This window comes from Nannospalax galili, unplaced genomic scaffold (genome assembly GCF_000622305.1).
Source record: "Nannospalax galili isolate Female #2095 unplaced genomic scaffold, S.galili_v1.0 scaffold160, whole genome shotgun sequence".
Classification (NCBI taxonomy): domain Eukaryota; kingdom Metazoa; phylum Chordata; class Mammalia; order Rodentia; family Spalacidae; genus Nannospalax; species Nannospalax galili.
Window position 1 is genome coordinate 2,529,054 of NW_008346900.1, and position 15,921 is coordinate 2,544,974.

Below are 15,921 nucleotides of genomic sequence, written 5' to 3' on the forward strand. Positions count from 1 at the left end.
ACACGGGAGACCCCTTTCAAAAAAAAAAAAAAAAAAAAAAAAAAAAAAAAAAAACCCTCTATGGGAAAGTCTGATTCTGCTGACCCTCAGCCCTAACGATCTTCCAGGAAGGCCTTCCAACTGGGGCAGACCCCAGGACTCACTGTCATGGTGCCCAGATCCCTCAAAACCCTTCTTCATGTCCCTGGCCAAAGCTGCCACTGTGTGTGTTTAGACTCATGTCAATTTCTCCCTAACTGTAGCCCCACGAGGTAAGGCTACCCAACCCTACCGGGCACATGTTCACTGGCCAGGGCAGAGAATAGCTGTGCACTGAAATCCCTTACTGATCCTGAGTGATATGCGGTGTCCTATATAACTCGGTCAGGATCTGCTCAGCCCCAACACCACTGCCAAGTGGCCAAGTGGGGTCTTCTGCCCTGGCCGACTGCAGTGTGCCACCTGAGCAGGTTCTGCCTTATAGAGGGACATGGCAGTAGTGTGTCAGTGTCCTGTGCCCAGTCCCACTAGCTCTGACAGGGTCTCACCTACACACGTCTGCCATCTGTCCACTCAGTCTTCCTGGCACTGCCTCAGCTCTGAGGACCTCTCCAGGAGGTCCTCCCAGTGTGCTACTCAGCTAGAGGCCCTGGCCCACTAATACCTACAATGCTTCACTGACAATCCTCACCACCCACAAGCCAGTCTTCCCAAACCTTTAGTGAGGCTCCAATCATGGCCAAAATAGTTCTGGTGCTGGATCAGTGCTGTACACCAAGCTCCCATCACCATCAGGAGGCAAGCAATACATTAAGCTTTATGTGTCACATGGTGATCTAGCCAAGACCTAATGGATGGACCGCCCCCTTCCCATCTTTACTTACCTTCGAGAGGCCCCCCACTTCCAGGTAGAAACAGATAATGAAGACATTCCAGGTGACCCAGACAGCTGCCCACACAGCATACTAGGGAGATCAAAGAGGATAGGGGCAGAAGTTGAATTCAGTAGCTTCGGGGGGGGGGGGAACATCTGCTTTTGATATCTGCTTTTGACCGCCCCTTAGAAGAAATCCCATGAGTCCATGGCAAGTCCAATGCTTAGCTTGGAAAGGTTTCGCTAAGCCCACACTGGACAGGTGTCAGCCTGAGGCACCCTCCTCAAGCTGCCACCAAGGTGACAGGACTCCTACGCCACCCAAGTACCCAGGACATAGGGCATTAGGAAAAGCGAACTCGATGCTAAGCTCGTTAGTGTGTGCCTGTAATCCCAGCACTTAAGAGGCAAGAGAGGAAGATGGTGAGTTCGAAGTCAGATTGGGCTACACAGCAAGATACTGTTGGAAAGGAGCGAGTCAACTCAAAGGAACTGGCTCTGGAGGTGCCCTGGCTGTTCAAGGTGAGTGAAAAACAAGTGAAATCCCAATTACAGGGTACCCCCAGACAACCCCCAAAGAATGCCCTGAAACAACTGCCTGTTTGCTGAGTGCAGTTTTCTTGACACCATTATTCTGCGGCTGCTACGGCAGGCTGCAGCGGCTTCATTCATCAGTCTGTGGCCCACAGAGCTGCACGCAGCACAGACGCCGGCACTCTGCCGATACCTGGTTGCACTGACTGCTTATGTGCACCTGACAAATAGGCTGAAGGACCCCAAAGTCAGATCAGATGCAGAATGGTGAGGGAGGGAGGCAGGGGCTAGGTGTTCTGGGGTTCAAACCACTGTGGCCCACTATACAAGAGCACCCACATCTCTTGCTATGGAGGGATGAGCTAGTGAAGGTATTAAGTATACAGTTCCTTCTAAAGGCATCCCTGAGAAAAGCCACATCATTCAAAGTTGAATTTTGTATGTCTAGGCAAAAGAAATGTCTAAGCCTGGGGTCTGGGTTGGTATTTCTGGAGAGTTCAGATGGCTTCCATGACAGTAGGGCCTGATGTTGCTGTGGGAGGTCCCCAACCTAGTCACTTCCCCACACAGGGCAGCCAAACACAGCGGACTCACCACCACGATGTAACGCGGCCGATACTGGATGGTGCCGAAGAGCCCCAGGATGACCATGATGATGTGGATGAAGTTGGCCAGGATGGGCGCCCACTGGTAGCCCAGGAAGTCAAACACCTGACGCTCCAGAGCAGTGACCTAGAAGCAGGTGGGTCGTGAGGACCTCCAGGGGCCACGCCCACTTCTTGCCTCTCTCCTAAGTGCCCCCTTTGTTTCAGGAATTCTACCAGGTAAGCTACAAACTCCCCGTTGGCCGTCACCCTGCACGGGCATTGTGTGCCTATGGATTGGCTCTTCTAACAAAGATCTCCAAGTCTGACGGGCCCAAATATCACCACTGGGGTGTGCCTCCCTGAGCCGGGCTCCCCTTTGTTCTCAACCTCTCATTTGGATCTAGGAGGCTGTTTGAACCAGGGGCTAGTTGGGGAGAAATTAATAGAAAACACTGTTTTCAAAATGCTGTCCAGCTGCTCTGGTGGCAGATGGCACCTGAGCCTGCACAAAGTGCTGGATACGGAGGCTTCAAGGTTCCACTGTCCCCTGACAAGTGACTTTTCAATGTCTGCTCTGGGGACAGTGGTGGGTAAGGTGGCTCTAATTCAGGCAGGCTGGCTGTACTTCTACTCTGGGGACACTCATGAGACCCTGCAGCTCTAAAGACACTATCCCCAAGCAGGCAGGCAGGGGCACCCATGAAAAGTGTGCTGGTTGGTTTTTGTCAGCTTGACACAAACTAGAGACACAGGGAAAAGGGAACATCAGTTGAGGAATTTCCTCCATCAGATCATGTCTGTGAAACACTTTATTGATTTCTAATTGATGTACAAGGACCCAGTCCATTGTGGGCAGTGCCATCCCTGGGTGGGTGGGCCTGGGCTGTATAAGGAGGGTAACAGAGGAAGCCAGGGGAAGCAGGCCAGTAATAAGAATTCCTCCATGGTCTCTGCTTCAGTTTCTGCTCCAGGTTTCTGCCTTGATGATGTAAGACATAAAGATGAAATAAACCCTTTCCTCTCCAAGTTGAATTTTTGTCAGTGTTTTATTTATTACATCACTAGAAACTAAACTAGGATAGGAAAGAATGGGTGACACACAAGGAACATATTTTTCTTCTTGGGTTTTTTTTTTTTTTGGTCGTTTTTGAGACAGGGTCTCCCTGTAGCCCCCAGCTCTCCTGGAACTCACTATGTAGAACAGGCTGGCCTCAAACTCACAAAGATCTGCCTGCCTCTGCCTCCCGAGTGCTGGGATTAAAAGCGTGCACCGCCACACCCGGCAAGGAACATGTTTTTTTATTTAGAGGAAACAGATTGACTCAAGGAGTCAAGACTCTAAGCATTCATGCACCCATTTTTCCCTCCTTCACCGACCCAGCTTTCCATCCATCATCCAACATCCACCATCCATCCACTCGACCATCATCTCTGTTCATCTATCCATCCCCCCATTCATCCATTCATCCCTTCCTCTTTCCATCCATTCATCCACTCACTCATCCCTCCATCTGTCCACCATTCACTGGGCTCCATCCTATGGGCGGATATGGATTGAAGGAAGAGAAAATATGACCAAATCTGCCATGTTCCAGCACCTTTCCTAGAGTCCCTGTGTTCAGGATAACCTAAGTGTGATCAGGAAAGAGTAGAAAGGTTGGGCAAGGGAAGCAGTGCTGAAGGGCAGTACTGTGGACCTGAGCCTGTGACCACATTCACTGGATGTCACTCTGCCCCTGTGTACCAGTACCAGTGCTAGGTCAGCACTGCAAAAGCCAAGGCAGAGTGATCTCTGGTATGAGAGGGAGAAACAAGTCTCCCCACAGTGGGGAAGGCCTTTGAACAGGGCTGTATGGGCTGAGACCAAGAAAAGGCAAAGCTGAGACAGCAACTGGGGGGAGAGGCAGACTCTGTCACCTACCTAGCTTACTGTCAGAATCAAGCTGAGCAGCTTGATCACTGGCTCAACTGGCCACAGACACTGACTTCAACCAGAATACTTTGCCCAGGTTCCTCCTCGCTGCTAGGGAACTGTGTGATAGGACTCCAAAAAGTCTGATGACAGCTCCCAGAAAACACCTTCAGTTGAGCATGCCCTGGTACTGCCCCGGTGGCTATGGAAGGTCCAGGAGTGGTAGCTATGTCCAAAGAAGTCTCAAAAAAAGGCCTGCTACAAGCACGTGCTATAGGAGTCTGTAGTCCCCTGATGCAGTCCCCTGAGCAATGGCTGGCTGGAGCTGCTAAGTGAGGAGGCAGGGGCAGACCTTCCACCAACACCAGATGACCCAGAGGAATCAGTTCAAGAAGGCCCCCACAGTAGCCACCAAGTGCTCATACCCGCTCTCTCCTCCTATCACAGAGTGCTCACACATGATGGTCCATATCTTGTGACCCTGCCTCCCGCTGCAGAGCATTCAACCCCATGGTCCTGCCTCCTATTAGAGTGTTCACACTAGCTGTTCTGTTTCCTGCCACATAGAATTCACACCTATTGCACTGCCTACTGTCACGGAACACTCAAAGCACTGCCCCATCCTGTAACAGCACTCATACCCACTGTGCCTCTCCTGTCCCACAGCACTCATACCCACTGCCCCCTCCTGTTACATGGCATACGTGACCACTGCCCCCTCCTGTTACACAGCATACGTGACCACTGCCCCCTCGTTACACGGCATACGTGACCACTGCCCCCTCGTTACACGGCATACGTGACCACTGCCCCCTCGTTACACGGCATACGTGACCACTGCCCCCTCGTTACACGGCATACGTGACCACTGCCCCCTCCTGTTACACAGCATACATGACCACTATCCCACTCCTGTCACAGAGCACTCACGCCTGACAACCCACCTCTTGCCACAAAGTACTACTACTGTTCACTGTCTTCTCATGTCACAAAGCGCTCACACATATTGGCTGTAAAGAGTCCACCACATCTCATGATCGTGACTGTTGGTAGAGGAAACATCTGCTTTGCCAGGTCACCGCTTCTAAATATGCCTAATGCCAGCTCTTCACAAAGGCTGCTGGCCACCCGGAGATGTCTCCACATACATAAATGGACCCCTCCACGACAGACATGGAGGTTGGAGCAGTTCCTAATGGCAAACTTCATGTCTATATATTCTCAAGGACCTTCTCTCAGCTTCTGGCCTTTCATGGAGTGGACAGAGAACCGCTTGGCCAAACTTCCATCTCCTAGTCGGGCCAGGTGGGCTGCATCTGCTGAGGAAGGGGATAAGCCTTCATTAACCCTCAATGGACAGACACATTCAACCGGGCCGATGGCTCCCACCTTTTCATTCGCTGATGTTCCTCACATGGCAGGGATGCACAGAAGGCTCTGCAAGGCCTTTGCTTATTGTTTTATTTGGAATCATTTGCCTGCTTTGGTACTACTCATCGCTGCGGAACTGGGAATCAGTACCTAAGCCAAGATACTCTTCTCACTGGAACATGCCAAGAATCCTTCCAAGGTTGGTTAGGGTGCTGCCTGTAGAGAAGAGCCAGGGGTGGGGAATACACAGCTGGCTGGGCCCAGTGCCTCTCTGAGTTTCTGGAGGACTCACATGAGGTGAGGACTGGCTAGTCCTTATCTGACAATGGATGTGGGCTGGCCACAGCTGGGTGCTTGGCCTGTGCAGTGTAGACAGCAGGTGCTCACAGGTGATGGCCCCTACACAGACATGTCAGATGCTGTGGCCACCACAGTGTCCATGGCATAAGTTGTAGCCCGTCTCAGGTGACAAAGATAAGGACAGCTCAGGAACAACTGTCTCCTCACTACAGCCCCATGGTAAGGCATTAGAGTCTTAGTGTTGAAATACAAGAGTAACACATATGAAAGAAGCCCAACTCTGACTTTTTAATGATTCAGGAATATGTCTCAGATAGAGACAGTGAGTGACCAAAGTGTTAGGGATGAATCTGAAAGTCCCCCACAGCCTCATGTTATAATGTCTGTTCCCTAGCTGGTGGCATTATTTTAGGACGCTGTGGACCTCTTCATAGATGGAACCTAGTGGTTGCAAGTGGGTCACTAGGGGCAGGGCTTTGAAGGTTATACTCACCCGGGTTCCACTGTTATTTGACCCTTCTAAGCATGGGTGAGCACTACCTTTAAAAACTCCTATTTCAAATATAAACTGCTTCCACTTGTGTGGAAGGTAAGAAGACCTAAGGAGGTCACAAAGCCCTGGCTCCCTGTACCTCCCTGTATTCCCTGTACTTTGGACCACCAGAGCCAGTGTATACCCCATGGTCACCAGAGAAAAGCAGGATCAGGAACAGGGAAGGCAGGATCATCCCAGGAGCTGCAAGTGGGTCTGATTAGACCCGAGATGGAAAAGACAGTGGTTCACAAACCAGCAAGACAGCCTCAGGACAGCCATGTTAGCTGCCCTAGAAGGTGCTAGAGCTCAGACGTTAGTCAACAAATGCCGATACTCACTGAATACCCTATTTGAAATGGATGGCTGAGGTAAAAGCCACTGTGGTGAGACTAGGAAGCCACAGAAGGCTTGAGCAAGGACTGTGCCCTCTGCGCCCCCTTCTAGAGATGGTCCAGGCCTCTTAGGTTCTCAGCCTGGATCTGGGAGAATCTCTGTGGCTGCCCAAAAGGGTCCCAGGCCTCTCTCCTCCCACAGAAGGTATGTCCCTGCAGGACCAGCAGATGTTGGGCCAGGGCCTGCACTGTAGTACCTCCTGCTTTGGGTCAGGCCCAGGGCTGCACACAGCAGGTAAGACATATAAGGCCCCATATCTCCAGGCTGTCTGGACTTCTCATACAGAAACAGCCCCTCAGGATCCATCCCAATGGCTCTCTGAATCCTGAGGTTCCAGTCTGTGTTATTTGTTCATTAATTTTCTGTCCTCAGAAGGAACCAGAGAATGCCTGGGCTGCAGGCAGATTGGGCCACCGTGGTTCCCGAATCTGTATAAAATATAGGGCAAAGTGTGCCACATGTACATGCAGGAATGCATGCATGTGTGCCTATGTGCAGAGGCAGGCAGGGAGAAGCCAAATGACAGGCTGTGTCAGCAGCAAGACAGCACTTCTTGCCCTGCTATTTCCAGACTTACTGTCTCATGGGGGTGTTTTTGTAACTTTTTTTGAGGGAGATTCTTTTTTGTGATCTGCCAAATTCCTTCAAGACCTGCCCCTCCTCCAGCTCAGACACACCCTGGTGGCTCTGGGCCTGGAATGTGGGGTCACTGGAACTCAGCAAGCTTGATCCAGGGGAGGGGGTAGGGTACTCAGCAACACCAGAACTGCCAACCATGGTCTGAAGTGGGGGAAGGGGCTCTCACCCAGCACGCCACTTTCCTGTCCACAGAAGGGGAATGGGTGCTGGAGGCCCTTCCCAGGGAGTAGCCCAAGCCTCCAAGGCAGGGTCTTAGCCCTGCCTGGCCTTCACCCAGAGCCCTTGCAAGATAAGTTCTCAAAGGTCAGGTTGAGCTAAGGCCTCAGCCCATGGCTGGGGGGCCAGTCAGCACCCCATTCCTCTGCAGCCCCCATGTCCAACAACCCCAGCACCATCTACCTGAGGTATCAGCCAGGCTAGACCCTTCAACTTCTCCCTCTGTTATCTATGCTCAGCACTCACTCTCTGGGACCCTCATAAGCTGCCCCAGCCCAGTGTCCTATTGAATGGCCCTGACCAATGCCTCCTGTCTCTCCAGGTCTCCTGACCAGGGTCTGCCTGTGAGGCAGGGCCTCTTCTTTCCTGCTGATCTGAGAAGGTATCTATATCATCCTGTCTGTCCTTGGCTATCTGGGTCACTGACAACCCCCTCTCGCTGCACCTCTTCCCGTCTCCCCCAGTGTTCTTGATACAGAGTATGAGTGAAGCACAGAGAATCGAGGTCACCAAGAACTTGAGGAATGACGGACGCCCACCAACACAACATTTGTACAGGCCACCATGCCACCCCTCCCACATGCTGTCTGCCCACTGCTTAGGCAGTACCTTGCACCACAAGGGGGACCACAGAGCAGCTGTGACCCCAGGGAAACAACAGCTCCAGCGATCCTATTGAGGACTTCCGGTGGTCTGACTCCTGCCCACCTTGGAAAAGACTGCCTCTCTCCGCTTCCTCTGTTAGAGTCCCTCAGAGCTGTTGGAGTCTGGATCTGTGTCCCAAGCAATGTCCAGATTCTAAGCTTCAGTTCAGTGTTGTGTTAGAGTGATGAAGAGGCCACCATGGGGCACCCTGGTACTGCGGGTCCTTATCCTGCCAGCCCTCTCCAACCCCTAGCTTCTTAGAAGGGCCACAGAAGGCAACAAACAGAGCAGTAACACAGCTCTGAAGCAAGCCATTTTTGACCGCCTCTAAGTATCAGTGGAAACAAAAAACAGAAGGAATGGGACATTTCCAACCCATCCAAGCCATAAGTGTGTGCATGCGTGAGTGTGTGTGTGTTTCCAATGCTGAAATCAAACCTAGGGTCTCACACATGCTAGGCAAACACTTGTCCACTGAGCTGCATCCCTAGGTCACTGTTGAAGTCTTAGTGCTACTGTACACACACCTGTTGGGAAGAGCACTTAGGGCCTTCCAGACTGTCATTCATAATGTCTTCCAAGAAAGGCCCTGGCTGGGCACTTCTTCCTACTGCTCCTGCTGTATCAGAAGGGACAGGCTCCTACAGACCTGCTGACAGTAAGGATTCTGCCCCCCCCCCCCCCCCGCCTTAGCAAGGCACCACAGCTCAGCTGTCCACCCCAACCTCACAGGACAGATGGTGGCAGAGGCCTGGTTGTGTGTTCAGGATGGGAACTGCTTATGGATCCCATCCCCAGCCTGCTTTCGGCTATGCATGGGGAGGCCTGCTACCCAACCTGATGAGGAGAGGCATGTTCCATCAAGCCCCTCCCTCACTCAGGTGATCAAGGCCCTGCTCATTGACCTCTATTCCTCCTCCCTGTATCCACTAACACAGGTCCTGGTTCATTCTCTCATCTTGTGGAACAAGAACGCCCTTCCTTTAAACAGGACTTGGGGTCTCTGCCCCTGCATGTCCAAAGGCAGCCAGCATGTCTTACTCTGGGCCCAGACAGGTAGTGGTGGTATTCCCCCACCTCCAAAATGCACCTGCCCTGAGGAGTCACACAGTGTTGACTTGCTTCATATCAAACTGTTAGAGGCATTGACTGAAAAAGGCACAGTCTTTCTACAGATACCATCACAATGCCTGGCCCAGAATGGATCTCAAGCATCAGAGCCCAGCTGTCCCCATCCCAATAGGCCCCCAATGAAGGAGGCCTGCAATAGAACCACAAATTTTGGGCCAAAAAAACAAACAAACAAACAAAAAAAAAAAAACACCTGAGTTTAGAGGCTAGTCTCTCCATGCATTACTAATTCTTACTGGCCTTCACCCCACTCAGGGAGGAAAAGAGAGGGTAGGTGAACATGGACCACTTGACCTACTCCAAAACCCAAGACACTGTCTTGTGAGGCCCTGGCTGGGGGGCTGGATCAGCTGTACATGTCTGCTCTAGGACCTCAGTCTGAGAAGCAACCCCCTGGTGGTGTCAGAAACGGAAACCCTACAGAGGTTAGAGAAGTGGCTATGCTGGGTCCTCTCATTTATGTGCCAAGGCATCCAGAGGCTCTGTGGCCACATTCAAGGAGATGAATCTCCCACTATATAGAGATGGGCAATTTAGAGCTGGTGGACCTGTAGGATCCAGTCCCAGACCCCTTCGTGGGCCCCAGCTCCCCAGCTCCCCCAGCTTGTCATCCCAGCACAGTGAGGTCTGGGAACAGTCTCAGCATAGTGCTGGCTCAGAGCCGACAAAGTTCATGCTGTTCTTTGGGGAGAGTTGCTTGGGTCCTTTGTCCTGTAACTTGGTAACTAGAAAACTCTCACGCTTGTCAAAAAAAAAAAAAAAAAGAAAGAAAAGAAAGAAAGAAAAGCAAACAAGCTTCAGGACCCCCACCCTTTTCCCAGTTTCCTCTGCCCCCCACCCATACTAGAGACCAGGGCAATGGGTGGCATTAGGCCTGTTCCTCTCAGCAGCAGAGGAGGTCAGACAGCCCCCAACTGCCAGCCTGGCAGGACAAAAGGCCCTTGACAGCTCCCTGGGGGCATTTCAGCTGCGGCCTTGCTAGACATGCCGAGGGTACAGGATGCAGTGTAGCTCTGCAAAGTCCCTGGAGTTTGCCTTGGCTGAGACTGAGTCTTTGAGGGGCCCTTTGAGGGGCTCTCATCCCAGGGAAGCCTTGAGTCCCTAGAACCAAGATGATCCTCTCTCCTCTCCCCTTCTCCCCTCTCTCTTTCTTTAAATTTGAGATAGTGTCTCACTATGCAGCCTTGGCTGGCCTGAAACTTGTTATGTAGACCACTCCAGCCACAAACTCACAAAGACCTGCCTGCCTCTGCCTCTTGAGTGCTGACTTTACAGGTGTGTGCCACCACATCTTGATCCTCTCCTCTCATTTGAAACCAAATTTCCAATGGTTTGCCCCAGACCTGCACCTGTATACAGGAGAGGTCAAACAGGTAAAAGGATCTGATCTTATCCCCTTGCACCTCAGGACCTCATCCCTGAACTGGGGGTGACAGGAGCACCTGCTTCTCTCAGCCACATGTTGCCAGAGAACACTGTCACACCAGATCCAGTGCAAGGAAACCAAACTTACTGTCCCCCAAAGTGACTGTGCTTTCTGATTGCCACACTGGTCAGACCTCTAAATTGAGTCAGCCAGTTCATCCCTGTCTTTCACCTGATCATCCTGCAGGATTGTCCCTGCCTTCCCAGGAGCCTCCTGAGAGCACTTCAGGACTGCTCTAAGGCTGCAGGCAGTTCTCCCTAGACTGACCTGTCCAGCAGAGCCCTGCAGACCACTCACCTCCCTACAGCCCCACACCCTGACTGGCAGCCCCTTGGAGGTGCAACACAAGACCTGCCCTACTAGGAGGACAGGAGGCCAAAATGCCTTAAAGCTTTTTAGAAACAACCTCTTCCTCAGGGACCTCCAGCTTCAGCAGGCAGAAGAGGCATCAGGTCCAGCTGGGCCCAGGCCCACACCCAGCCTAGCAACAACAAAGCAACATTTCCTTTTTAAGGCCAAAGCCCCAGGACTCATTAGCATGTACGCAAAGGAGCTTCCCTAGCGACCTTTGTTTAGCCCCTTCTTCTAGCAGCCCCAGAGCCCACATTCCAGGCATCCCAGGAGCTCCAGACTCTAGGAGGGCTGGAAAGTTGCCCGGGGTCGCTCGAGTTCTCTGACAAGACGGCATCCGGGGGGCTGATGGCTCATCCTTAAGGCACCGGGAGAGCCCCCCGCGCTCTCCAAGCGAGGGAGAATGGGGAGAATAGGCACTGTGCACACGCGGGGCGAGCCAGGCGTTTCCACTCTCCAACACACGCGACTCTAGTGTCCACACTCAGACACTGAACCGGCTGCTGGCTCCGTCCCCGGTGCCGCCTCGGTAACACGTGCACACACGAGTCTTCAGAGCGCGCGGGCACAGGACGCAGCAGCATCCCCGCGACCACGTACACCCGACTTGTTGAGCGCGTCCCCCAAGGGCGCCCCACCCGAAGGCTTTTGTTCCGAGAGGCTCCCAAAAGGTCGTCCGCACCTGTCCGCGCCGGCCGGGACGCCGTGCCCCCGCGTAAACAGCTGGGCGCAGCCGGGTCGGACACAGTGCCGGCTCCCCTCGCAAGTCCGGCAGCGGAGCATTGCAGCCGGGTCGAGCCGTCATCCCGGGGGCCTCCCAGGCTGGTGCGGATCCGGGGAACCACGCAGAACACCCAGACTCACCAGCTGCAGAGTGCAGAGCGCAAGGAGCGTGCAGCGGCCGGTGCAGGAGCCCATAGTACCCGTGCCGTCCGCGAGCGTCTCCGCTGCCGGAGTGGGCCAGAGTCAGCTGGGTGCCAGAGCCTCTGCCCACCGCCCCCGGCTCAGCCGGTGCTGTGGACGCCGCCCCACCTCTACCTCTAAGATCCCGCCCTTCGCCTGGCTGGTTTCGGAGACCCCGCCCCGCCTCCAGGCAGACCCTAGCCCTGTCCGCCCCCTCCTTTTAGTTACCGCCCCCGCCCAGCCCGTTCTGCAGACCCCGCCCAGCCCTGTCCCTCCTCCTCCGGGTAACAGCTGCGCCGCGTCGGTCCTTGTCGCCCTTAAGGGCTTCGCGCTGTCGGAGACGGGGCGCGGGACCCCTTCTTAAAGGGGCAATGCATGGCTTTCTGGCAGCACAGGAGCAAGGAGACACAGGGCCACGTGACGGATTCTACCGATTCGACCGCCCCCAGGATAACCTCGGTCCCAGCTCCGGTGCCTGCACCCTGACCTCCGGTGGGGCACACATCTCCGCCCTGTTGCCATCAAATTCCTTTCCTGTGGGAGTCCAGGTGCACCCCATATACGAGGTGTCTTCGCTGTGAGTCTTCAAGACAGTCTGGAGAGGTCCTGACCTCTGTCTAGAGATCCCATTTCCACTCTGAGAACGAGGACTCTGGAGCAGGAAGAAGGGTGGGCTTCCTCACTTAGCTGGAAGGTCTGGGTGCAGGTCTCCTCTAGTAAGCACCAGGCACTGTGACAAGGTGTTCTGTCCACAACAGTACATAGAGAACCCTGCTGCACAGAGGCCTGAACATGAGACTAAGCCAGGTTTGGGTGAGAACCTGGACCTCAAGCCCAGCCTGGAGAGGACTGCAGGTGAGAGGGAGGCATTGGGCCCCACTGCAGTCTCTGGGGCAGAAATCTTGTGCTGGAAGCAGGAGGCTTTGGTCAGGCGCCAGAGGAGTAGTTCACTGTGGAAAGATGAGGAGGGGTGGGAGGAGAAGGGGTTCCACACCAGGTGGCTTGGCTACATGCTTCTGAGGAAACAGAGCCTGGGCATCCCAGGGCTGGAGGGCCAAGTCTTTGCTTCATCCAGTCTCATGGGGCTGCTCAGAGAATCGGTGGTTATCCCTCTTACATGTGCCAACCATCCTGTAGAGAGTGCTTCCCTCACCACTGGCCCCTTGGAGACAAATGATCCGGAGTGACTTCCCATGGTTACCTTAACTCATACCATTTTTAAATCACCAAATTTCTCCCACCTCATTTTGGTGCACACAAGGCTGGTAGGATTGAGTGTTGTCAGCCCATTAAACAGAAGAGCAAGTCAAGGTCTTCAGCCTTGGGGTGAAAGCCTCCTGAGAGCATTAATCCAAGCTCATTGGGTTACAAGCCTCAGACTCAACAACAGGAAAGGTGGAGTTGGGGGACACAGACCACAGATGTCGACAGACAACAGATTTCAGACTTTTTCCTGATGACCTGATGGGTAGTAACGAGCGAGGGGGTGGGGCACCCAATCACCCCCTGCCTACAAAGGCCAGCCTTGGTAGGGCTGGGCTGTGGTCCAGGAAGAGGCCTCTGAAGTTCCCCAAGGGACGGAGACTCAGCAGATGCTCCATGAATGGAGTGACTCCAGGCCAGGGGCAGAGATAGGGCCACATATGATGATTGGAAGTTCTGATCTTCACAGCCTGCTGCGAAGATGGTAGGTGTTCCTGGGCAGGTGTTCATGGAAAGTTACTTAGTGTAAAGAGTAATGGTGTGTGTTATGTGCCAGAGAGTGTTTGACATGAGGGGCCAGATTATTCCCTGAGGTGGCGCCCTCCTAGTAGGACAAAGTGTTAGTGACATATGATATATCAGTGGTATTTCTTCTCCAGTCATGACAGGCATATATATGTTTCCAATGTGGACAAATGTCCCCTCAGTCCCCTCCAATGCAGGTTTGGTGCCATCTAAAGGGAAATGCCTTGCTCATTGCTAAATGGCACAGACCACCACTTGACAGGGAGGTTGAGTGCAGTTTCACTGTGACTGTCTGTGCAGGCCATGGCCTCCACTACACAGTGTTCAGACAGGCACGCATGCTTTCTACAGCCTGATGTCTGTCTCCAACTGCCATGGTACCCAGCTTGTGCCAAGCATCAGGGTACAGCAGTGAGCTAAGTATAGCACGATCCCATCTGAGTGCGCTGTGGTTCAACCCTGCACCCTCCATACCTCCAACCAGGTGGGTGCCCAATCTGTGTCCTTCCCAGTTCTCTTGGTGGATAGCAGACATTCTGTTTCTAGTGTCTGGGTCCGGGTTACAGCCTCTCTGACGCTTTCCAGGGTTCACTCTCTGGGACAAGGGGGGTTCTCCCCCTTGAGCAGATGTGAGCAGAGGGCTCTTCTTGGGGCACTCTGTGGCCCAGGGGAAGCCAGGGCCCCAGGGCCCCAGGGCCTCTCTCAGCCATTTGGTCTACCTATGGGAACTTGCCTTTCTACACCCAGAGCATGAGCCTACCATAGCATGTTTCTGGGTTACCCCAACTTCCTGACCTGAAGCTCAGATGGTCTGGATACACAGAAAGAACAGATGAAGCTTAGACACCAGGAATCCATCCACCTCACAGCATGACTTCTCAGCCCAGCTCAGGCACATTCTCCAGAGTCCCCTCCACTGTCTATGTCAAGCTCATCTTCGGGGGATAGCATGTCTTACTGCATCGTAACTACTTTCCTATGGATGGTAACAATGAGCAAAGGCTAACACTGGGGTAACGTAGACTGGCAATGCAGGGACCAGCAGAGGGCTGTATGCCTGCAGCAGGTATTTGATCCTCATTTCAGGTAAGGAAGGTGGTTGAAAGAGACTGAACAGCTGAGAAGAGGAGGAAGAGAAGGGGGGGGTGGAAGAACTAAGTCCTGTTAGGCTGAATCTTGTAGCACACATTTGCTCTCATAGATTTGCACTGCTGAGTGATGAGCAGCAGGCTTAGGCCTCCCTGGGTCTCAAGGCAGATAGAGCACTTACGTACTGAGACCATTGTGTAGAATGGAGCCACTGTCAGCCAATAATGGCAATGCCATGAACAAACATAGACACCAGACCAGGACAAGGATGGGGACATCTACTTCTGGTATCTCACTAGGGTGTCAGCAGGATCAGCTACAGAGGAGACCTCAATCCTGGGATCCATTTCGTCTGAATTGAAATGGTCTCTCCTAGAGCAGGGAAGGGAAACTCATGCAACTTGCCAGATTTAGGAAGCTCAGGAAGTTCACAAAATTCATAAAGCCCTCCCCATGGTTATATAATCAGTAACAGTTGTTGGGGTGAGGAACTACCTGGAACTTGTGCAGGGAACTCCAGGGATGCAGCATTCAGGGCTTGCCATCCATGTTGAACTGGGCTTCTCAGTGATACAGCTGCATTTGAATCACTATGGTCCTGTAAGCAGCCCCTCACTTAGTCTCCTGTAAGTAATCTCAATAACTAGACTTGAATGGCATCATTTCTTTGATCTGTAGTCGGTGCTTTATCTTGGGTTAGTAGATGCTTGTCATGTATCCTTTGAAAGTTACACAACAGCTTTCCAGGAGGCTAGGACTCCCTGCAGCAGAAAGGCCCATGCCCTGTGTCTATCAGCATGAAGGAAGACACCCCTCCCTGTGGCCATCACTAGGTTCCTGAGACTCTCTATAGGGACCCAAAGCAGGGGTCCGACAGGGTGGCTTGAAAACTCATCTTTAATCTCAGCAACACATAAATTAAAGAGAACAGCAAAGCAGAAGCAGGCGGGGCTGACGTATTTTCTCACAACCATTCAAGTACTGTCTGCATAAACAAACCAGAAAACTCAGAGATCAAAAGCCAACCATCCAGTCCCTCTGCTCTCTCCTCTACCCCTCCCTCTGTGCAAGTTTCTTCCCTCTCCCTCTGTCCTTACTGTTCTTCCTGATGGTTTTTTAATGTTTCTCATGATGGAGGCCACAACATGATTCCGAAATGTCAACATGAAACCAGTGTTTGAGACTGTCACTAATACAAAATACCTGAGCCTAGAATAGTTTATAAAGAACAAGAAATTTACAACTCATAGTTTTGGGAGCTGGAAGTCCAAGATCAAGGCTCCAACATAGTGTCTGAAGTAGCCACAC

General features: G+C 52.7%; 1 protein-coding gene across 2 annotated transcripts in view; it reads right to left on the reverse strand.

Moving 5' to 3' along the window:
* Nkain4 (sodium/potassium transporting ATPase interacting 4) overlaps positions 1–12,113 on the reverse strand; it is a 22,262-nt gene extending 10,149 nt beyond the window's left edge. The window contains exons 1-4 of one of the 2 annotated variants that reach the window (XM_008843256.1): positions 12,052–12,113; positions 11,758–11,840; positions 1,982–2,119; positions 864–944 (exon numbers count right to left, since the gene is read on the reverse strand). In XM_008843256.1, the coding sequence (XP_008841478.1) occupies positions 864–944; positions 1,982–2,119; positions 11,758–11,811 (273 nt within the window). In that variant the 5' untranslated portion in view covers positions 11,812–11,840; positions 12,052–12,113. Of the gene's footprint in view, positions 1–863; positions 945–1,981; positions 2,120–11,757; positions 12,008–12,051 lie in introns of those variants that run through there. The other variant, XM_008843257.3, reaches the window with a different exon arrangement.
* Positions 12,114–15,921: the final 3,808 nt, after the last annotated feature.